The sequence below is a fragment of the Balaenoptera borealis genome (assembly GCF_965194805.1).
Source record: "Balaenoptera borealis genome assembly, chromosome: 5".
Taxonomy (NCBI): domain Eukaryota; kingdom Metazoa; phylum Chordata; class Mammalia; order Artiodactyla; family Balaenopteridae; genus Balaenoptera; species Balaenoptera borealis.
Genome location: NC_138862.1, coordinates 131,392,384 through 131,416,562, shown reverse-complemented (window position 1 = coordinate 131,416,562; position 24,179 = coordinate 131,392,384). Strand labels below are relative to the sequence as shown.

Here is a 24,179-nt window from a genome sequence, read left to right as displayed (position 1 = left end):
AGCTTGGGGAGCAGGGTCTTAAATGGTAACAGGGGTGCTGGCAGATCTTCTGACCTCGACTCCATCCAAAGAGATGGTCCTCTGCCCCAGAAGGTAAGTTCACCTGAACCAGACAAGCCCTGGATGTCAGCACTCATAGCCCCTGCCCTGTCCACACCACAGTCTCCTTCCGGCTGTTAAAGCAGGTGTCCCTGTCTCAGGAAATAGGGACCAGAGTCTCGGTATGTGGCTCTTGCCAAGATTGTCAATGACCTCCTCACTGCCAAGTCCGCTGGCCAATTCTCAATTCTCTTCTCACCTGATCTCTCAGCACCATTTGATTCAGTTGACCGTTTCTGCCTTCCTGAAACACTCCTTTCACTAAGTTTCCGTGACACCATGTTCTCCTAGTTTGCTGCCCCTGGCTGCTCCTTCTCAGTCTTCTTGGCTGGTTCCTCTTCGCCTCCCTGATCTCTCAACTCTCAGAGCTCAGTCCCCATACCTCTGCTCTTGTCTTGGGGAGCTCAGCCAGTCCCACGGCTTTCCTTGTTCTGTATGCGCTTCTGATTCCCACAGGCCCTGCACGTCCCAGAGCTCATTCCTCATCTTCCACCCAAAACCTGGTGACCCCCTCCCCGGTCCTCCTCCTCTCAGTAGACGGCACCTCATCCTATGAGCGGCTCAAGCAAAACATCTGCGCATGGTCCTCGACTGCCCTTTCACACCGACATCCAACCATCAGCAAATCCCATTGGCCGGGCCTTCAATGGCCCCTCAGAAGCCAACCACTTCTCACCACCTCCACCACTACCACCTGGTCTCAGCCACCATGGCACCCTGTCTGAGCTTTGCCTTCCACCCACCGCCACTCTTGCCTCAGAGCCCTCTATTCTCCTCCTAGCAGCCAGAGTGGTCCTGCTGAAATGTCAGACCGTGTTCCCTCTGCCCAAATCCGATATGGTAACAAAAACAAAGTCGTTCCCAGAGCCCCCGAAGCCCTGAGGAGCCTGCCCCTTCCCCATCACTGCTTGCCCAGCTCCCCTCCCGTCCCCCTCCCTTCCTCCACCCCAGCCACTCTGCCTCCTGCTGCTCTGTGAACACAGGGCCTTGGCACTGGCTGCTCCTTCATCTTACACGTCTGCGGGGGGCTCCCTTCTCAAAGAGCCCTACTTTAGATCTCTGCTCAGGTTGAACCTTCTCATTAAGGCCTTCTCTGAAAAAGAAGGGGGTGGGGTGGGTGAAATGGGTGAAGGGCGTCAAAAGTACACACTTCCAGTTATAAAATAAACAGGTCTTGGGATGTCACGTACAGCATGGCGACTATAGTTAATAACCCTGTACTGTATATTTGAAAGTTGCTAAGAGAATAGAGCTTGCAAGTTCTCATCACAAGAAAAAAACTTGAACTATGTGAGGTACTGGTTGTTAGCTAGACATTGTGGTGATGGTTTTGCAATATATACGTATCTCGAACCATTATGTCATACACCTGGAAAACAAATATAAAGTTAAATATCAATAATATCTTAATTAAAAAGGAGTTATTTAAATATAACTTATATTTGTAAAAATTAACAGAAATAAATTATAATATATTGAAATATATTTATAATTTAAATATAATTTAAAGAATAAAGAGTTATTTAAAATGTAACCACCATGCCTCTCCACGATTTTATTTTTCTTCATAGCATTTACTCTGATCCACCGTGTTTTATTTATTTCTATAAATAAATGTCATATTTATCATTAGAATGATATATGAGCAGAGATTTTTGTCTGTCTGTTCATCCCTGTCTCCCCAGCACCTAGAATGGTGTCTGACACATAGCTGGTGCAAATGGTAGGTTTTTTCAAGAAGAGGACACAATTGCCCAGGAGGCCCCTTCTGTGTGGCCAAGAGTAAGAATGGTTTATGACACACGGAGAAAGAGGATGTGAAGGTGGGTGAGGAGGCAGCCTAGTCTGATCGGGAAAGACGTGGTTCTAGGACATTCTGAAACAAGCACCTGGAAACAAAGCTTTATTCTTATGCTTCCTAGATTTCATTCCCTTTTTGTTTCCCCATCATTTTGCATGAAATGATTGTAAATGTCAGACCATATCAGCTAAGCTAACTGAGGCTGACTTGAAAAGGTCTGGGAGAGGGATGGGAGAGGGCCCCAAAGGGACCCAGGGAGGAAGGATTGGGGGGTGACCCGCCCCGCCCACCTGGAGCGGCCCTTCCTGCGCTCCCCCCAGGGCCTGGGCTGACTCCTAGGAGGGAAGCTGGGCCTCTACAGCTGTTATGGCTGATGCTGGCTTAAGACCTTGGTTCCCAAATTTTCCTTCAGCTGTGGCTTTCCTTTGAAAAAATTTATTTTCCCTAATATTAAAAAAAAAAGAAGAAGCTGTTCTAGCTGAGGAGAACAGGGCCTCTGCAGCCCAGGCCTCGGCCCCTCGGCCCGGAACTGGCCCCTAAAACAGCTCTGTGGACTTCGTGTTAGAGCATCTGAAGGTTATCACACAGCCCATTTGTAACACATCCCTGCCCATGCCTCAAACCGAAGGGGCCCAGGGCAAACTGACGGGGGGCATTAAGGGTGGCTGACTGCGTCTGCTCAGCCCTGGCCGTGGGTGGGCCAGGGAAGCTGCTGCTTCACCGGGCTGGATGCCCAACGTCTTCCGTGCCAGCCAAGCCCTCCTCCTGCCGCTGGCCTGTTACACCCAGCCCTGGTCTCCCCTTCTGCTCACCCTCTGGACCCCAGCGAGACTGGGTGCAGCGTGAAGACTCCCGTCCCCTGGAAGCTGGCTGCACACTCCAGGCGTCCAGATGGGCTCACCTTCCCCTCCACCAGGCCTGGTTCTTTTCTCACACCCCTCAGGCTTCTGATAGCAGCCGCCTTGCGGTCTGCGGTGCCTTCAATCCTGCGCTCAAGCAGCTTCCAAATCCTGCCTTTTCTTCCTTTGCAGCATTGCCGGGGTCCTCTTCTCCCCTAGCCGCTCAGGCCTGGCTGTGACAGCCACCCAGCCATCTGACTTCGGGATACACTGTCCCCCACCTCAAGTGTCTACCAGGCACCTCTTCCAGAGGGTTCGTCTTCACGAGACTGTGCACCCGGGCCTGGCTCTGCTCAAGAAGCCAGGCCAGTCCCTTACTGCCCACCCCAAAAGCTGGGAGCCTCGAGCTTGAACATGAAGCCCCCTCTGATTTGGCTGCTCTCTGCTCTTCCGGTAAGACTCTTACTTTCTTACTCAGTCTGTTTCTAAACGCTTCGGTCAGAATCAACGGGATTGTAGAAAAGCCCTTTGGCTGAGCTCCTCTTCTTCTCCACACTCACCCATCCACTCCCCCTCAACACACACAGAGATACACAGACACACACACACACACACACACAATTACACACACAGACGCACACAGATAAACAAATACAGACAGACAGACACACGGATACACACACAGTCTCAGATCACAGATACACACACATAGTCATACACACAGACACACACAGATACTGAGACACACAGAGAAACAGATATACACACAAACACATTTTCCCACTAAGCACACACACAAGATTGTTAGGTTCAAGGAATTAACTTTCTTATGATATTTGCCTCAAACCATGCCCATAGGCATGTTCTAAAACCTGATTGTTGAAGAGCTCATCTAAGTTTAGAAAAGAGAAAATTTAATGGGTGAATTATTTTCATTTTTTATTGAACTATAACCTGGGGAAATATTTTGCCCCTTATTTGCCTAATCAGCCTCCTGTCGCAGACTCTGCCTCATGTCCCAGCTAGCTACTCCCTGCCCCTTGAAAAATCCAGTTGTTCCTGGGCCCACATCTTTGTTCCAAGAATGGGAAAAATAAGAATGAAAATTTAACCATCGAAGATCATAGATTCAACTATCATCCGAGCCGTGGTGGAAGAGAGGATTAGCCTACACACCAGCTCTGATATTGATTAGTAGAGGTGCCTAGAACACTGTGTTGAGAAGGATTCAGAGTCTGGACTCAGCAGAAAAGAAGACTGCAGTTGATTAGTGATGTCTGCCAGGATCACGGGATAGGACTGTGATGACACAAATGTCAGAGATTTGATTTTCTTGTGTCCTTCGTGAGTGAAGACAACATGTGCCAGAAGCATTATCAAAGTCACAGGCCAACATGTAGAAGGGTGCATTCTGTGTGAGGGGTGCCAGGTCCCTGTCCTGTAGGAGAGCACAGCCTACATGGAGGGAAGACCCCTGTCACTGGGCATCATCAGTAAGCTCTAAACACAGAGGCACAATCAGGTAGACAGAGGCATACGTATGCACGTGTATACACACACACATTAAAACACACGGACACAGACACACATCCAGAAAGCAGTGAAGGCATCCACGTGGGCCTGGGGGTTCAGAGGAGGGGGTTTGAGGCCCATGAGGCCAGCAGGCATGACTGATGGCCTCAGGGCTGTACGTGTGCAAGTACGTGCATGTCACAGGGTGGAGGAACAGTCCATGGTGAGGAGGAGTGCGTGGCGACCGTCAGACAGACCTGGGCTCCCATCCTGGCCGCACAACGCACACGTGCGGCCACTGGGATGGGGGTAGGCTTTCTGCCGCAAGCTTCCTGTCTGGAAGACGTGACTGTGAAGAGAGCCCTCCTCCGAGGACTGCAGAGGGATCTGGCACAGGCGTAGCGGGGTGGGCTCCTGAGGGGCACTGCTGTGTGGACCGTGGAGGGCGCAGGAGTCAAGGGTAAAGGGGCGTTTCCAGCAGGGAGCAGGTTGTGGGATGGGGAGACTGGAAGGTGGGGGTTGGGGGACGTTGTAACGCTTCCCACCTTCTTTTCAGCCCATCCCAGAAGCTGTCTGGGGAGCCCAGACTCTACTGGGTCGGTTGTTGGCCTGAATTTCACTATGTCAAGGGAAGATCTAATTGCGTCTGGGCTCCTGGGAGGGGGAGGCCATGGCCTCCATCCCAGAACAGTGGGCCTTGTGGAAAGAAAAGACAGGAGCCAGGCCCAGGGGCCCATCTCCTCACCTGGAGCCGACGATGCTGCAGCCACGGTGCAGGGGCTTGCTGCCTCCCCTGCCCCTTTCTCCCTGGCTTCCAGTGACTCCTAGCTGACCCTGCCCTCTGACCTCTCACCCTGGCCTCTTGGCCCACCCTATCTTCCTCTAACTTTGATGTGCCATCAGTGAGGGACAGTGTAAACTCCATGTGGCTGGGAGGTCATAGACCTCTGACCTTGCCTGGGAGCCAGGGCCACTGAGCAGCTCTGGCTCCTGTTGCCCTCCTAAGACAGGAGCTGCCAGCCTGGGGCTGCTTCCCTAGCTGCGTGCCTGGGGCTCATCTTCCCCTGGACTGGGGATGAGCAGAGGCCACATAACCTCGTGGGTGGTCACAGAACTCAATTAGAGGCACACAGTTTGGAGGCAGCAGCCCTGCACACCTGGCACAAGCTGCTGCCCTACCTGAGCCCTGGTGCCCTCAGCTGTCAGCGGGGAGGAGCAGAGCACCTGCTCGCAGGGCTGCTGTGAGGAGGTCAGGTGCCTCCAGAGGCTCTCAGCTCAGTGCCTGGTGCAGGGCAGCCTTGGGAAATGTAGCTGGCTGTCTCCATCCCCCACGGGTCCAACCCCGCACCCCCCGCCCCGTTCTTCTGCTCCTCCCGAGCCCCCTCCCAGATCCCGTGATCAGGGTGGTGCCCAAGTGGGATCTGATGGACTAGAGCATCCTGCTTACCTCATTCAAGCTGGAAATGAGACCTGAGGAAGAACTGGAGAGGCCAAAGCGCTTCTCAATGGTGGTGAGGCTGCTCTTGAAGTAGGCGCTGTACAGGAGCTGGCAGAGCTGCAGCAGGCCATGGCACAGCACGAACACCTGGGGAGGAGACCTGGACGGTGAGGCCTCTGGACGGTGAGCCCTGACCACCCACCTTGGCCCTCCATTCTGAGGCACAGAGGCCCAGCAGCCTGGCCCTGCTCCGCTGTCAGTTGGGAACACTTTCTCCATCAGGTGGTCCTAGGGTGAAATGTCATCATCCTCAGACCAGTTTCACCCATAGCCTTAGTCAACACATGTGAACCATTCCCATCATTCCTGCCATTCTTGTCACATTATCATCAATGGCAGGAAAACCACAGGGTTGGAGAAGCATCCCTGAGGGAAAGGCCTAACTCATCAGCCATGGCCCAGGGCATTCAGCACCTGGAATTGTTCTCTGACAGCTCTGCCCTCCCTCCTGTGTCCTGTGAGGGCTGAGGGCCACATTCATGTCACTCCCAGGGGCACAAACAAGCCAGGGGTCACACTGCTCCCGCTCCTCTTGACCTGCCCTCCATTCCCCTCCCTCCATCAACACCCATCCTCCCAGGCCCACCTCTCATACCCCAGTGAGGCTCCGGGATGGGCTTTCATACTAGCCCATTTGAATGGAAACACTAGCCAAGCTTGTTACCACCTCTTATATGGGGTGTTTGCGATTGTGCTGGCTCCTCTCCTGAGTGGATGACGAGGGCCTGGGGAAGGCATCCCACCCTGCCCCATATGCCTTGTCCTGTGGGTATGAGTAAATGTGACAAGTAAATGTGGTTGATGGGGAGGGTGGAGAGGGCTTGTGGTATCTGGAGTCGGCTGCAGGCCGAGCTCTCCTGGGTCCTCGGCTGTTGGGCTGAGAGCAGGCTCAGAGCTCAGAGCCCAGAGCCCCACATCCTGAGCTCCCTGGAATTGCCCCTTCTGGACATTCACTCTTCCTCCAGGGAAGGGTGGGGTGCCATTATGTTTCGTAGTCTGCCAAAGCTCTTCCCTTAATTGAAGGGCTGGCATCTCAGGAGAGCAACTGGGGCTCCACCTTCATTTCCGTTTCCTTGTAAAGCCAAGCCAGCCCCTCCACAGGGGCCCCGCTCCAGGCTGTGGGATCACAGCTGACTTCCCCTCTCCTACCTGTCAAGGCAGGGCCTTTGTGGGGCCAGGGTGCAGCCCTAGCTGCCTGCCCGTGCATCCAAATCTAAGGAGGTCATCACGCCACGAAAGCAGACACCTGTCCGAACTGCTGCCCCCCGACCCCGGAGCCCGCGGGGCCTCCTCACTCCTCATCAGTGGCAGAAGGAAGCGGGTCCACCTGGAGTCAGGGGCAGCCCTCCACCCCTGCCCCCCTAGGGAGGCTCCGCTTTGCTTCATTTCATATACTAGAATTCTTAATTTTCTGTGATAAAGGTACCCTGGAAAATGATCTAGTCTCTCTTACAAATGGGGAAACAGAAGTCCAGAGAGGGAGAGAGGGGGAATCCTAGCGCCCCAGAGTTGGGGAAACCAAGGGCCTGCGAGGGCGGGAACTGGCCATGGCTGCTCCATTGTGTGAGAGGCAGGCCCAGAACCGGTCCACGGCAGGCATCTCAAGTGCCTGACACTAAGCCCACAGTGCCTGCCACATCCAGGACAGAGGCAATTTGGTCTTGGATGCTTTGCCAGATCCTCTTCTTCTGACCGTCCCCTAAAGGCTAATGCGCCCCCAAACTCTGTCTGTAGTCCCCTTCTCTGCACACGGCACCCTTTCTGCACACATTCATTGGAAACCCCATTTGTGGTGCCCACATCTCAGACCCTCCTCCAGAACTTCCCCCAGAGCTTTTACACTCAAGTCCATCTCACTGTGTGCTGGACGTGTCCACGTGGACATTCTCAGACCCCTCAGACTAATCGCTTCCCAAATAGGGCTCAGGGTCCTCCCCCACAAACCTCTCCAGTTTTTCATTCATTCCCCATCACCTTCACTCAGTTCCCTAAGCCAGAAACCGGGAATCCTCCTAGATGCCTGTTCCTCACCCCCTGGCATTTGGTGCCACTGCTAAGCCCTGTGATTTCACCTTGGCGTCTCTTGTATTTGACCGGCACTTCATCTCCAGATTATGCCTTGCCTCAGGCCCTCTCCCCTCTCCCCTAGATTCCTTCAACAGCCTCTCATAGATCTCCTGTCCGTCCCCTCAAACCTTCCATCCCACCACTCCAGAAAGAGCTTTATCAAACACCAATGTGAGCAGGTTACTCCCAAATTAATACCTCTCACTGGCTCCCCACTTCCTACAAGATAAAAACCAATGCTCATGGTGTGATATCCAAGATGCTACAGGTCCTAGACCCTGCCTGCCTCTTTGGCTCCACACCCTGCCGTGGCAGATCATGTTTCACGAAGATGGCTACACTAATATCTCCTGTCCCACATACACCTCTAACAATGGGACAATGACATTCGTTCATCAAGAAGCGGGCTCTGTGTTCCCTCCCTTTCAATATGGGCCAATCTTAGGTATTTGCTTCTAAGGAAGAGAAGGAAGAAGTGATGCTCTGTGACTCCCGGGGCCAAGTCCCGAAAGTTGATAGTGAATCCCCCAGCTCTTTCTCTCTTGGGACCCTTAGACCCCAGACATCACACTATAAGGAAGCCCCGTCTTCCCTACTCACGGGGGGTCCACATGGTGGTGTTCCAGCCAACAATTCCAGTTAAAGTTTCAGCCTGCAGCCAGCATCAGCAGCCAGACATGTTACTGAGAGAGCCTTCAGAGGATTCCAGCCTTCAATGCCAAGTGGAGCAAAAGTGAGCTATCCCCACCAAACCTTCTACAGATGGCAGATCCGTGAGCAAACTAAATGTTGCCACTGTTTTAAGCACTAAATTTAGGGCTGCTTTGTTATGCAGCACTAGAGCTAGAACACCTTGTCCTTCAAACTTCATCAAGGTCACACTACCCCACAGCACACACCCATTGTCTGCATCTTTGCTCACAATCTGCACAAAATCATCTTCCCCGCCTTTGTCTGGATAACCCTTCGGTGGCCCCCTTGCCCAGCACGGGGCTCAGGCATGTGTCTAGTTCAAGGTAGCTTCTGAAAATCCCAGCACCTGATGCTGACTTCTGCGAAGAGGTATCTTGATGCCTTGGCACATGGCTGGAATTTAGGGCGACATCCAGCAGAGGATGAGGGCTGTCATAACAGCCTGGGGGAGAGACAGTGAGGGCTGAACCAATGTCCAGGGCAGTGGGTAGGTGGGCAGGGGCTGATCAGAGGCTCCTGCAGAGGTTGAGTTGACAAAGCTGTCACTGATCCCAGGTGGAAGAAAAGGGGCAGTGTTTCCAGCCTGAGGGCCAGGAACGGGGCAAGGCTGTGTGTGAGACGGGGGCCCACGAGGAGGAGTGTAGATGGAGAGGGTGGACATTGAGTTCAGGTTTGGAACACCCGAGGTTCTGAGCATAAAGCTCAGAAAAGACTGGTCTCCCTCTAACCAAATTAGTAATGAATTAACAGGAGTGACTAATCTCTACTCAGTTTCCTAGCAGTCTCACGAGAGGAAGGTGAAGATAGTGGGGAAAAAATCTGTCTCAGATCTTTTCCTGAAAGATAAGCCTTTGCTTTTTCCCGTAAATACAAAAATCCCTTCAGATATGAAGTGGAAGACTCCACCTAGAGCCAGCGGGTGCCTTCCTCATCCCACACACTCCCCCAAAGAGCCAACCGCACCGCCAGCTTTCAGCCACTGCAGTGCTGTCAGGTCGGGGTGCCTTATGGATGCCCCGGCAGGAGATGCCAGGTAAAGAGAAAGAAGTGGATGGGTGATTCCAGCAGAGCTTTCTGGCCTGAGCCGCTCAGGGTCACAGCCATCTGGTCCCACCTACTGAGCTTATGTGGACAGGACCCAGGCTGCTCAAACTTACCAAGTACCCGCTCCATGGCCAGCATGACATGGAGCAGCAAACACTCGACACCATGCAGGACACCATGCATGGACGTAGAACTCCAGCCCCCGCGAGAACATGGGGCTTATGAGGATAAGCAGGTGGATTGGTGGGAGAAGGGAAGGTGCGCTCATTGGGTTGCAACCCACCCCCTGCCACCACCATTTAGACAACATAGTGTTGTGGAATTTGATAGTTTGGGTTTGGGAGTCAAACAAGCCGAAGTTCACATCCTGACTGTAAGGAATGGCAAGACCTTCGGCCACGTATTTGACCTTCTGACAGCAGTTTCCGCACTAGTAAATGGAAGCTGTGATAATACCTGTTCCTGCTGCCTTGTGAGGCTTGCACGAGAGAGTCTGTGTTTAAAGGCCTGGCGCCCTGCCTGGCCCACAGAGAGTGCTCCACATTCTGGAGGGATATGTAATAAGCCCAGGCTTCCTCCACTCCCTCCTCTTGCCCAAATAATTGAACCTTTCTGTTGCTTTCATGTCTCCTGTGGCATGAAAACTCTAGGATAGAATTTCCCACAGTGTCTTAGGCAGATCACCACTTGCTTGAGATGCTCCAAGTTGAAAGGATTGGAAAGGAGAAAAAAGTTTGGAAAACTTTGCATGCTATAATCCTCCCTTGCGAATATTTACAATTCACATTAGCGTATTAAAGCCTCTAAGAAAACCTTCAGTAAAGACCCTCTTAGCTTTGTTTTACCCAACTTTCGCCATAGCTTCTTTAGCCATGTAACCCCGTGTATATATATAAAACAGATTCTAGCATTCTGCAGAATATAGCTTAGGGCAAGATTCCATGTCCCTTTTGAAAGTAGCTTATGGTAGAATCTGGGTCTTGAGATTTCTTCACAAAAGGAAAAGAAAATAAAGATATATTACATGGGCTGTATTATCTTTCTAAAAATAGCACACCAGCATTTTCTGTCTCCTCACTCTACTTTTTTCCTTTTTCATAGCATTTATTGCTTCCTAAAGTTACATCATGCATTTGACTTCTCACTTATGGACATCTACCCCCACCAAAATGCAGACTCCGCAGAGGAAAAATGATGTGTGTTTTTAAGATGCCACATCCCCGTTGTCTGGAACAATGCCTAGTCCTTAAATGGGGCTCATTCACTGTCAAGTGAATGAATATGTCTTTAAATAGTCTAACTGATGAACCCTCTTCCAGAATATGTATCCATCAGAGTAGCCGTTCGGGAAACTGCAGATTTGTTCCAATGATCTGTCCTCAATCATAAATTTCCCCTTCAGCATTGCTTTTAATCAGTCTACAAGCCACAAAGTTTACAAGGTACAAAACATCATTAGTCAGCTCAGCTGCCCCACTTACTCACTTGGCTCAGCTCGAAATCATTTTTGGATATTTCTAAACTCAAATTAAAAAGTTAAAGATTTGCATTTATGTTTGAAGAGACTTTCTGGGGTGGTAGAAATATTTTATATTTTGATTGTGGTGGTATTTACACAGGTGTATGCATTTGTCAAAACTCATCAATCATTTAAAATCTGTGCACTTTATTATATGTAAACCATACCTTAATAAAGTTGATTTAAGGATCGTTTTAAAAAGATCTGCAACCAGGAAGGTATTCAAAATAACGCTCTGAGCCTTTGAAGGGAATTCCGCAAACAGTTTTTAAAAAATACTATGAGCATGGGCAATGTCATTGGAATAGATCTGTTTATTTAAGGGGTTCACTTTGAAACCATCAAAACCCATGTAAATATCTATGTGTGTGTGTGCTAATGTAAACATCTAGGTTTTCCTGTGTGTGTATGTGTGTGTTAAAACTATACATGTCTTTAGGCACATCTTGTAGAAGAAAGCTCGAAGGGAAAGTTAATGCAGGGGGAACAACATTCTTGTAGGGTGTGGCGGGCGGGAAGCTCTAAAACTTCTAACTGTTCATGTTCACAGCTCTATTCTTTTTCCAATCTTAACAAACATGAAGAGGAAGTTTGACGAGGAAGGAAGCAGGGAGATTGGAGTGGTCATGAAGATCTTTCTTTAACAATGAGGACTCTTTTTACCACCTTTGCCAGAGAGCTAAGAAAGGTTGAAAAGATGCTGAGATGCCAAGTGAAGGTCCAGAGTGGGGCCCCAGGCCCCAGCCAAGCTTCAGAGCTCTAAGTAAGTAAATAAGTAAGTAATCAGACCATAAGGATAAACCATTAGGACAAAGAGTGAAACCCTCACAGCACAGGATGATTCAGAAAGGATCAAAGTCCTGCCTAGCCGTGGTTTCCTCTGCTCTACACGTTCATGACCCTCTTTTCCAAACTAGACATAAGAACTATGATCTGAGGCAGCTAATTAATAGTTACAGGGACACTGGGAGAAGTTCTGAAATGTGGACCCCACAGGGTTATTACCTGTTTAACCACTGGCTCTGCTGTCAACCAACTCTGATTTCATCCACACGCATCCTGATAAAGGCAAAACTCTAGAAAATTCAGCTGGTGCCTTAGGTCCGCTAGGATGTGATGTCTCTGAGATAGTTTAATACACTTAGGGAGCCCAGGAGTGGGAAGAAAGCCATTCAGGAGCATGAGATGGGGCTGGACTGGGACATCGGCTGTGAACCCCCAGTTTGGAACAATGCTCAGATCCATAAACAGCAGATGTCAGCAGTCTAAATGGAACTATTCCTCGGAAGGAAGGAAGGAGGGGAGGGAGGAAGGGAGAGGAGGGAGGGCGGAAGGGAGAGGAGGGAGGAAGGAAGGAAGAAACGGGAGGGAAGGAGAGAGAGATGAAAGAGAAGAGCTCAGGGAAACCTTCATCTCACCCTGCCCGGCAGTGCAGGGAGGGCTCAGAGGAGCGCTGAGGGCTGCTTGCAGTTCTCCTGAGTGAGCGCCGAGGCTCCGAAGTGCCGCTTGCTTTAGCTCCTCCAGCTTCCACGGGTCAAAATCTGGCCCCAGAGTCCATGCGGTTCCTCCTCTCTGGGCTGGAGTGGACTGCAGCCCAGAGGCAGGAATAGCTGGAGGCTCACATGTCTCTTGGGCAGCACCAGAGCTGCCCAGCCATGGTGATAACCCAGCTGGCTTTGAGCCACACTGGCTTTCAGAAGCTCTTTTTCACGGTCAGCTGGGATCCCTCCTACAATCATAAATCCACTTACACTTATTTTCACTTTTTCATATTTTTCTTTTATTTTGAATCAATGCGCATGTTTAAAAAAATTAAGTAATATGGAAGGGCTTAGAATGACAAGGCCAGCCCTGAGCCCAGCTCGAACCCACCGCCAGTACTGCAGTACAGGGACAATCAATCACCTCTGTTTTTCGTGTTTCTGTTGATTACATCCACACATCTCAAAATAATATGCTTGTTCTGCAATTTCTTGATTTATCACTTTTGACTGTGTGCCATGATAGAAGAGCATTTAGCTCACTTATTCAGGTCCCACCCCTCTCCCTATTTCCCCCAACTTTTAATAGTTCTATCAGTATTTGCATCCTTATTGAATCACTTCACTGTGTGGCAAGCAAGCTGGGAGCCAGGAGCAGGGCTTCTGCCCTGGGGACGCACCCGCACCAGCTGACTGTCCCTTGGTTCATGGAGAGAAGGCCGCCTGTGCTTTCCCCGGGGTAAAGGGCTGCTCGGTACTAGCCCCTCGGGTTCAGCTTCACGTGTCGTCTCTGCCCTCTGCCACGCCTGCCCACTCTGAATGCGCTGCTCCCCATGGCTGTGCCGAATCCCAGGTCCAGGGGCTCCCCCGCTGCCGGCCCCACCCACGCACTTAAGAGTCCGCCCTCCCCCGCTCTGTTCCATCCATCAACACTTACATCTTGCTGAAGCCATTGGACCGTTTCATCCACTCATAATCCCTCTCCCTTTCTTTTTTCTGTTACTGGTCTTTACCATTTTTGAATTCATTGCTCTTATCCTAATGAGAGTGTTGGAGATGAGGGGAGACAAACGTGATGAGCCTTCCATCTTGAATTATGAACCCAATCTACCTCCTGATGAGGAGTCCAGTACACAAATTAATAATTCTGTCCCCACTTTTTCAATGGGAAAAGAAAGAAGTATGTACTTGTCAGTGGACTAAGTGGTCAAACCAAAAAGTGTAGCCAGGCCCTTCTCCACAACCTTCCCTCCCCCACCCCCAGGACACTCATGCATCCTGACACCTCATGATTTGACTAGAATCTTCCAAAATGGTTGGCGTGTCTCCAACAGAAGGCTGGAGAGTGGTGCTTGCTTGGGGTGTCTCCCCATCGCCACTTAAATATTTCTATGTTTTTAGTGTCTCTATTCTCATATCCCATGCTCAGTCCTGGTTGGAAGTTCACCAAATGGGTAAGACCTGGGAGGTGAGGCTCAGGGCTCAAGAGGCCCTAATGCAATGGGGACAGAGAAGGAAACTCAGAAACGGTGATTCCCGGCTGTTTCCCAATGATCTCAGAGAGGCAGCATCTGAAAGGGGAGGAGGGTCTGTGGGTTGGCTCCTCTGAGGCCCCTCAGAGCTGGAGGGGAGAGGGGCTCCTTCCCCCATTCTGCCAAAAGAAGAAGGAAGCAAAGCAAAGGTGTGTCCTGGAGTAAAGGTCTTCGGCCTCCTCACCCCTCCTGTACCTTCAGCAGGGTGTGAGTTTGGATCCAAACCATGGCCCAGTGGCCCCAAAGGGGAATGTCTCTTTCAAGAAGTGATTCAGGAAATCAAGTATGTTCCTGTGTAGCAAGAATGCTGGAAAAAAGATAAAGTTCAGAGATTCAAAATAGCTAGCCTAGGGTCCAAGGTGGTGGTAGTCACAGTAGCAGGAATAGAAGGTATCTTTAGTATCATTCGTGTTATCATGAACTAGAAAAAGGCTTTGATAAGACACAGTCCTGGGGACTCTTGGAAGTATAAAAATCAGAACAATCACAGAAAAACACAGATTTTCCTCACAGCTTCCTTGTTCCCTAAGAGGGCAGTGGCCAGGCTGGAGAGCTGGGACCAGGATCCTGCCTGGGAAGGGAGGCCAGCTGAGCCAGGGCCCCGACAGTACCTCTGCTCAGTGCAAGTGTTCTTTCTGGGGCCCCCGAGCCAGCCTCTACTGTCCACACCGTGACCTTCCTGTCCGGCAGGTTCTCCTCTGAGGTCTGTGGGAGCTGCTCCAGGGAGGACTGGAGCCTCAGTGGAGGCCAGGAGGCCACCAGAAACCACAACAGGCCCAGAGGACCACGGTGCTGAAGTGGCCTATCCCACCGTTCATACTCCTGGGGGGTGGGGTGGGGCTGGCCAAGTACCTCTAGGAGCCAGGTCGCCAAGGAATTGGGTTAGACCGGGATCTTTTGGCCATTTTTTAGATTAGTCCACTCAGCTTAGAAAAAAATCTCACCTGAAGGCCTCTAGGTAAGAGAAAATTTAACTGGACAATGGAAGTCCCAATCCGCATAATTCTGTGGTTTTTGTTGTTATTGTGAGCTAGGAAAGGCCTTTGATAAGACCGAGTCCTAAGGGCCCTTGGAGGTATAAAGATGAGCACTATATGTAAAGAAACTCATGGATTTCCACGGCAGCAGCCTTGTTGGAAGCGACACGGCCACGGAAAAGCAAGGCGGACGAGCTTCCTAGCTCCTAACACCAGTGATCCTCACACACTTTTGGCTGTGGTTGTTTTGCTTTGTTTCTCCCGGTGGTACGTGTCTGAAGCTCAGCCCCAGGGATGAAGAAGGCAGATGGCTGGGTTGACCTGGTGGCATTTGTGAGGGAAGATGAAAGAGCAAAGGGCGAGAGACCGCCTGAGGTGACCAGGACCTGCAGTGTGGGCTTTAGAAATCATAGATGAAAAAAAAATTCTGGAAGAGATGAAACATAAGCGCATGAGACTAGATGAATTTATCAGATTAGCTAGAAGCATGGTGCTCAAAGTTTCCCATAAAAATAGAAACTTTGAAACAAAATTATCATTGACATTTATGTAAATATGTGTCCAAATTCTTCTTCAGAAATTTCCAAAGTCACATTTTTTTTTTAAGTCGGAAAAGCTTTCCTTCACAGAAATCAAGTGCCATTTGTCTTCTCTGGAAGTTGGCACAAGATCAGTTTGTTAGGTGAAGTAAGGAGCCATTAGGGAAACTGCTTTGAATCCATTCATGGCAGGAAAAGAACATTCAAACTGTATTAATATAGAAACTTCACCTATTTTATATTCTTCCTATTCTTTGTGTAACAGGATGGGATGTTAATATTTTTCCTCACCTCCCTGAAGGGTTTGCAGATTGAGCTCTTCCCTTCCTGCCCTCAAGGAAGGGGAATTTAGTTTTTCAGAGAGAGAAAGTGGGGTGTGGGTACGTGGCATCAGAAGAGCCCAGGACCCTGGGAGCTGATCCCTGGGAAGCCAGCCAGGAAGGAGGGACCCCCACTGCCCAAGAAGCCTGGCTCATGGCCACAGGGAAGCACTGAGGGGCTATTTTCCTCACTCATCTTGTTTGTTTAAAGATTAACTTCGGTCTTCCTGTTTGTTGGTCACCCTGTATCTTCTGCATCTGGCTGCCTATCTGGCACGTAACAAATGTTCAATAAATATCTCCTGCATAAAGTGAATCCTCATACCACCCTGAGAGGCAAATATGATTCTGTTGGTTTATGGATGAGGAAACTGAGATTCAGGGAAGCTTACAAAGTTCTCATGTCACACAGTTGGTAAATTGTAGTAACGGACTGAAGCCATGTCACACCCTCGTTCTGCTCCACCCAGCAGCCCAAGCGCATGAGAGTTTGGGCAAAGAAGGCATCACTGACGTTGTTTTCACCAAGATTGCCGGTTACCTAACTGCCAAATCCAGTGGGCTCTCCAACGACGGCTTTACCCAAGTCCTGCGGCATCTGACACTCCTGTTGCCCCTCACCATCTGTGATGTCATCGCCACCCCCGAGCTCTTGCAGGCTCTCTAAGTGTTTCTCCTTAGAAATTCTTGTGGGAGCTCTTTCCTGCCGCCTCACCCGAGGTTCTGTCCTCAGCCCCCTTGCCCATCTCTGCACACACTCACCCTGGGGGTCCTACTCGTCCACCCCAGAGGTCATCCTCGGCGGTGTGCTGGAGTCTCCATGTGAACCTCCCACCTCAACCCCCTGCTTCCCACGCAGTTCAACTTTACTCCCAGTCATCAGTATCTGAAATTCACGCCCCAAACGACTATCGAGTATCGTTAGCCGGCGCTGCCTCCTCTGGGTTCCAGTTCTCGCCCTGGTGCTTCGACCTCCAAACCAAGGCTCCAGCCCACGCCGCATCTCCACCTCCACTGCCACCTCCCGTCCAGACACCATCTGGCCACTACCACAGGTTCCTACCCTTTCCCCAAGCCCACTCCTTCCTGCTTCCAATCTATTCTTTAACCAGCAGCCAGAGTGATCTTTTAAGAAACTTTATTTAAGTATAACATTCACCAAAAAAAGGCACAAGTCACAAGGGTACAGCTTGATAAAAATGTCACATGCCGAGGACACGTGAGGGACCAGCACTCAGACAGAGAAACAGAACATTTCCAGCTTCCCAGACGTCCTCTAGTGCCCTCTCGGTCACCCCCCCCCCCCCCCGGGGTAGCGACTCTCCTGGCCTCTAGCAGCACAGGTTAGTTTGTCAGTTTTGTATTTTACAGAAATACAATCATATAGTGTGTCAGCGTGATCTTCTGAAGATGGAGACCAGAGCCTGTCATGACACTGTGAAAAAACCCCCCAATGGATTCCCACCAGCTCAGATCAAAATCAAGCAGAACACCCCAGCCTACAGGGCCCTCCCTGTTCCAGCTCCCATCCACCTCCGGCCTCGCTGAGCTTCCCACCACTATGGTCTCTCCTCGGGTACTAAGCTACCTACATTCGGTCTGGGGTAACAGGCAGTTGAAATTTGTAGCTGGTTGGGAAACTCATGGCCCATGTGAGACGATGTGTTGCCTCAGAGCCTTTGGTGGTGGGGCCCATTCTCTCTATGGAGGGAGGGGCTCTTCATTCCCACCCCCTCCCTTGCTTAGCTTCTACTCACCTATCTATATGATGGCAAAGAATGTCCCTCCTGTTACACATTCTCCATTGTTACTTCATGGCCCTGAGCCCAGATTGCAGTTACAACCACGTTAAGTGTTTGGTGCCCTGTGGCAATCCTGGCACACAGAGCATAGCTGTTGCCAGCCAGCTGGGCAGAGGAGGAAAATGACCACAGAAGCACTGCTGCTACTTTATGAGGAAGAGGCAGTCCACTCAGCAAATATCTGGCGATGAACAAATCAATGGGAAAGAATGAATTTCAGGGAATGACACCACCGGTTACATAGACACCTGTAAGCCATAAGTAAGTGGATGTAAAATTATCAATGTGGATCATGAATTCCTTGAAGAAATAGGTCTTTTTTTCTTTTTTTTCCCCTGCTACTGTGCCCATTTATCTCCCAAGGAGGTAAATCAATTACTTAGCAAACCCTTGTAAATTCTTTCACCGTCACCAGGGTGACACCCAGAGCCAGAGGCACGTCAGAGCTCCCAAACATCTCCATTTGGAGAAATGAACCCCTGGACTCGTGTTCACCTCTTGGCCCTGCCAGGTTTTTTAGGAGGAAAGAGACTGGAGACATACTGAGCAGTGAGGGAGGTTGTGTCTGGGTGTCCCCCCAAGGCTGCCCGGCGGGGAGTCTGAGGTTCCATCGGGAACAGTGGGTGCCCCGCTGGGACAAGAAAGGAGCCCTCGCCCAGGCAAGCGCTGCCCGGCAGCTTGTGCCCACCCCCTCAGAGGCTGCCGAGTTCCTGATAAACCACAGCACGTCCAGCCCCAGCAAAGCCACTGTGGAGGTCTGGGAACCCAGCTTCGAGAACCTGTAACAGAGTCAAAGGCAGAAGACGCCTGAGACGAGGGTGGGCCCGCCGCCCACCAAGAGAGGCCAAGGCACAGGCGTGCGTGGACGCCACGACGCTGGGACTGCTCCTCGTCCCACTGGCGCTCTCGCTGGCTGCTCTGGTGTCAGAGCGCCTCCCGAAGCGGCGGCATTCCGGAGCCGCACGGACGCAGAAGGCGTGTCCCGCCGCCGCCTGCGCTCGCAGAGGCGGGGACTCCCCTGCGATAGGCTGTCAGTGGCAGCGACGCTCTCCTGCCTGGAAGCTTTCCCATACCCCAGCCTGCTCATCCCGGCAGTCCTCTGCCTGCGGGGACCCAACGTTCATAACCACGGCTGTTCTCACAGATGCCTGCTTCCTTCCAAGACCCCACCCCCCACCCCCATCACTGCAAAAGCCACGGCAGCTCCCTGAAAACTCCGTGCCAAGAGGAGAGGCCCCCGGCAGCCAGGATAAGATGTTCCCAGCGGATGGTCCCTACACAGGACAATCCCTACACTTCGTGGGCATGCCGTCCCTCTGCTTTTCTGGCGGCAGGTGGAAGGGTGGCAGGAGGAAAAGACTGTCCAACATTCAAACCTCTCTATCCCATCAGATGCCTCAAGAGGATGACGTGTCCTCCCTAAGTGCTGAGCACAAATCCAGATCCCACCACCTGCCCTCCGGGAGATCCCTGGAGGGGCGTGGAACCTGGTGGTCCCGGCTCCCCACTGACCGGTGACAGTCAAAATACCAAGGATGTTGACCCAAAGGGCTGCACCTCCTGCAGATGACTCTGGCAAGGAAACCAGAATATCTGTCGCCACCATGCCCTGTGGGCCTCCACTTCACCCTCTCACAAGCCCCTCTCCCCTCCAACCCCCCAGGTGGTCCCCCAGCATCTCCGTTATGATCCTCATGACTGATCTCACCTCTCTCTCCATCCTACTCCCTCTGCCTCTGCTAAGGACATTCCCTGTCACCTGTGCTGTCCCCAGCCTCTTTGTTGGGTATTATGGGCTGAACTGGGTCCTCCAAAAAGATATGTCAAAGGCCTAACCCCTGGTAGCTGTGAATATGATATTAATTGGAAATAGGGCCTTTGCAGATATAATCAAGTTACGGTGAGGTTATACTGGATTAGGCTGGGCCTTAATCCAAAGGCGGGTGTCCTTATAAGAAGAGCAAGTTTGGGAACAGAGACACAGAACACTGGAGGCACAGAATGGAGTGATGTGGCTAAAAGCCAAGGATTTCTGGCAGTCACTAGAGGCACACCTGCAACTCCCTTGGTCCTCTTCCCTCAGTTCAGTGACAGAATCCTGTCCCTCTGGCCCAGATGTCCCCAGCTGACCCTACTAGAAACCTGGTTCACCTCTCCCGGCCCCACCACCCTTCCTCCTCCAGCTTCGGAGAGAGTCTGCGCTCACCTGCTCTCCAGCTGACTGAGGAAGCAGGTTGCCTTATTTTTCAATTGTTCGAGTCCCTCCAAATTCACCCAGCTATTTTCTTAAGTCCGCTATTACCCATCATTGTCTTCTGTGGACAAACAGCAAGACAGCCGTAGCCTCCTGCGCTGGTCACCCATTTCCTGCCTCACTCTCTCCTACCCTTGATTTGATTGCCTCTGGGCTCCACTCCCCTGCCCTGGGTGCCCCCCTCTCATTCCCAGGCTCTTCTGCCTTCTATCCACACCTGGGGGGGCCTGACTGCTCACGTTCCATGAGGATTTTCCCCCAACACAGACCTCTCCTCTGTGGGAGCCAAGTAGTTACAGGAAGCCCGTGTGGAGTGGAGGGGCCTTCCTTCTCTCCACAAGCTGAGACTGCTTCCTTCCTTCCCTTCGAAGCTGTCCTGTAGGGTGCTCTGCCTTCTCGGCTGATGGCAAATTCTCCCAGGTAGCAGAGTCAGTCTGCAGGCATTTCTCCACAGGCCAGAGAATGTCTACCCACCTATTTTTTTAGACCTTGTGAAAGACAGAACTCCAGATTGATTGACTTTTCCACACTTGCTCTAAACCTGAGCCCGCAACATGTGTACCTGAAAGAGGCCTCCTCGCCTTGCAGGGCTGTGCAGCAGCCCCGTCACACTGAACTTGAACTCAGCCCTCTTCATCCAGGTTACAACTCCTTGTGCATGCTGCCCTATGCCTAGAACATTCTCCTGCCCCTTCCCTTGCCTCCTTGCTGGCCTGACTCCCCCATCAAGCGCTGTTTGAACATCGCTTCCCCAGGAAGCCTTCCCGGTCCCTTATTCAGGCTACTCCGCTGCTGACTCATACCCCCACAGGGACCTGTGGACCCCTCTCTCCGACGCCATCACACTCGTGATTCCAGAGCAGTGATTCGGGCATCCGCTCCCGAAGACCCTCATTTACTTCAAAACATGCACAAGTCAAGACATCCTTCACTGGAGGCTGTGTCTCCCTATGAAGACTGAAATGGCACCTCCCTCTGGCAAAGGTGCAAGCACAGTTTACAGTTCCCGTGGCCTGCCAGCTTTGACAGATCTTATTGGGGGCTGTGTGTGTGTGTGTGTGTGTGTGTGTGTGGCAGGGGGTACATTATTGCTAATTTTGCCCAGAAGGAACATTTGAAGTAATGTGGTAAGCAAATATTTATTGAATATCATTATGGGCCAAGCATATTCCAGGGGAGACCAAGCAGGGCTAGACTCCTCTGGGGCAGTTTGTTAATAAGATGGGGTATATGTACACAGTAGTGGCAACTACTCTCAAGGCAATATGGCAGATGCCAAAGGGGCTCAGGACACACGAGGGTGAGGGAGAGGTCCCTGGAGAAAGTGAGGTTGGACTTAGGTCTTTGAGGACGAGGAGAACATCAGAAAGTGGAATGGAAAAAAGGGGCCATCCCAGGCCCAGGAGGCAAAATGAAGAGTAGAAAAACACAAGCGTGATTAGGGGTCAGGAAATGATCTGGTTCGTCTGAGAAAGTTCTGGCTAAGTGAGAGCAGAAAACCAAGTCAAGTAAGAGGATTGGTACCCGAGAGGAGCCACAGAATTTTCTCTCTCTCTGGCCATCACCAACGACTTCTGAGCAGGGATAATGCATGTCAAACATTTTTAGAAAGGTTAAGCTGTAACAGAGTAGAGGCAGGGAGACCAATGAAAGATCTTGGGACAAGGGCGAAGAAGCCTCTAGTCAGGGGGTGGCAGTCAGCAGGGACATCATCAGAGGAGAAGGTCATGACCTGATGACTAAGGAGAAGTGGGGGATGGTGAGTGGGCATCTGAAGACCAAGGAAAGGGAAGCAAGGAGCTCAAAAGACAATGCGGAGCAGGGTGAATGGTGGGAGGCAGAGGGGGGCTGTGGGGCAGGGGAAGACCCAAGTGGACATCCAGGGAGCCATCCCTGGTTTCAGGCTAGCCGGCAGGTACCTCTAGGGAAAGATGCCCTCACTTCTGACAGCTCTTTAACCCCACACCCCAAGAAGAAAGGAGAAGATCCCCTCAGGACCAAACAGAATCCAAGGACTAATCACTACATTAAAATGGTGACTCAGTAGCTACTATTTGGGGTCTTGAAATAAATCCCCCTAGGGCTTTATGTTGGCACTCTTTGAGCAAGACCGCAGTTGTGGGAAGATGTCTTGTCCTATTATCTCTGTTACCTTTTGCTCCTTCTCCCAGAGGTCAGAGCCTCATGCCTTGTTAGACTTCACACAGCTGCAAGTCACCGTCTGTAAAATGGACAGGTTGCCTGCAAGGAGCCCCAAGGATATCTCCTAACAGAACTTCACTTGCTAAATTTGCAGAAGAATCAGGAGGACAAAGGGGCTTTTGATGAGGCTCTCTGGGACATGTGAATTCTGACTTGAAAGATAAAGGATCTGGCGCCTGACAGAGGCTATTTGATTTCTAATATGATTTGGTCCAAGTCCAGTCTTTTGCCTAGTCTTTAAATGGGTAGAAGTCTGCCCATCTGGTCCCCTTCTCCAGGGGTGGGCAGCTTTGTCACTGAAGGCTGCATCAGGATGAGGGTGGTCAGGGCATCTACTTGGTCTTCTGTAGTCACCCCCGGCCAGCACAGTGGCCTGGGACATCTTTGTCCCAAGGAGCCTCTATTCCAGCTCTACTCTCTCCATCACTTCAACTTATTTCTGGACTTTTCTGGGCTGAGGGCTGCTCCTTCCATGGCCTCACCTCCTGGACTTCCCTATGTGCCTCCCAAGGTGTTCCCATTGCCTTCCGCCATGTCTGCCTTCCTTCCCACTCCACTCTTCAGATCAGCAAGGAGCAGGGAAGAGGGAGAAACAGTTGCGGGGCCTGGAGAGGGGAAGGTAGAAGAAACTGGGTGGGATCCAGCCCTCAGCTGACAGGAGAGGATTTCAGTCAGCACTACAGAAAATGCCCAAAGCCTTTCTTGGAAAAGTTTCCTCAGGTCCCAGGTTTGGCCTGAGAGAGGAAAGGAAACTGTTACACGGAAAGGTCAAGGCAGGGGGCCAAGTGAGGCATGCTAGCCTCCTTCCCATCACAAAGCCACGTTTAGATGAAAGCAACTGAACATCCTTTCCTGGTACCCACACATTCCGTTGCTCCCTCCCACCCCCGCTGCCCAGGGCCCCAGGGAGCGAGCAGGGGAGTGGGCCACAGGGATCTCCACTGCTGCAGGGAGGGGTCGTTAGGCTGTCAAGGTCTTCTCTGTGCCGTGAAATGGCCAGTCTAAACACAGGAAATGAGGGCAGGAGTGGGAGCAAGGGGAAAGCAAACCAATTCCTCAAATTCCCTGTTTACCTACAGTAAGCTTTAAGCTATAAATATCATTAGTTACAATGCCCCTGACCTCGGCCTCCGAGAACATTTGCCATTTCCAAACTACCTGTGGGAAAAAAGAGAGCAAAATGGAACTCAGCCTAGTACAGCACGCCTGTGTGCCCTGAGCTCCCCAGGAGATTCTCTGAAGTCCAGCGTGTGGCCGCCGTGCTCCTCAAGGCCGAGAAGGCTCTGCTCCACCCCACCCCCCTTCCTCTCTCCACAGGGAGCTCTGGGAGGCCGTCACTGGCCCGTCTAGAATGCTCCCCTAAGTTCCTCCCATCAGTTCCTCTCCACTGGAGAGACTCGTGCTCCCTGGGGACCATTTCAGTTTAATACGATTACTTCCCATCAATCACTTAAACGAATACCTTGGGGACAAGAATATCACAGCCACCTCAGTGCCCTCTGCCTGTGAATCAGTGCTCTGATATGTGCCTTGCCTTAGAGCAGAGATTCTCGACCTTTAGGGTGCATCAGAGTCGCCTAGAGGGTTTGTTAAAGCAGCGTGCCCCACCTCCAGCTTTGGATTCAGTAGATCTGGGGTAGGGCACAAGAATTCACATTTCTAACCAGCTCGCACGTGACGCTGAGGCTGCTGGTACAGGGACCACACTTTGGGAACCACTGCCTCAGACTCGAGTAGGTCCCCCAAACTCTAACCCAAATCCTTACTTCTGGGCACTTCCTTCCTGGAGACAAGGCCCAACGTCTGTGTAAACCCTTTACAAAGGAATGCAGGTAAAACTGAGACACACCCTTGATGTCTCTGCCCTCCCCTTGGCCATCTGCCCATCTGGGTACGGGGTCTGCTCGCACAGTGAGGCCCTGTCCACGCTGTCATGTGGGCCGAGAGCGCCCCACAATTAGCTCTGACTAGGAACTTCCATCCACCTCCCAACTCCTTTG

At 51.4% G+C, this 24,179-nt stretch overlaps 1 protein-coding gene across 1 annotated transcript in view; it reads right to left on the bottom strand.

Moving 5' to 3' along the window:
• SLCO2A1 (solute carrier organic anion transporter family member 2A1) overlaps positions 1 to 24,179 on the bottom strand; it is a 78,033-nt gene that overhangs the window by 36,121 nt on the left and 17,733 nt on the right. The window contains exon 2 of the mRNA XM_082392722.1: positions 5,699 to 5,836. Within this exon, the coding sequence (XP_082248848.1) occupies positions 5,699 to 5,836 (138 nt within the window). The remainder of the gene's footprint in view (positions 1 to 5,698; positions 5,837 to 24,179) is intronic.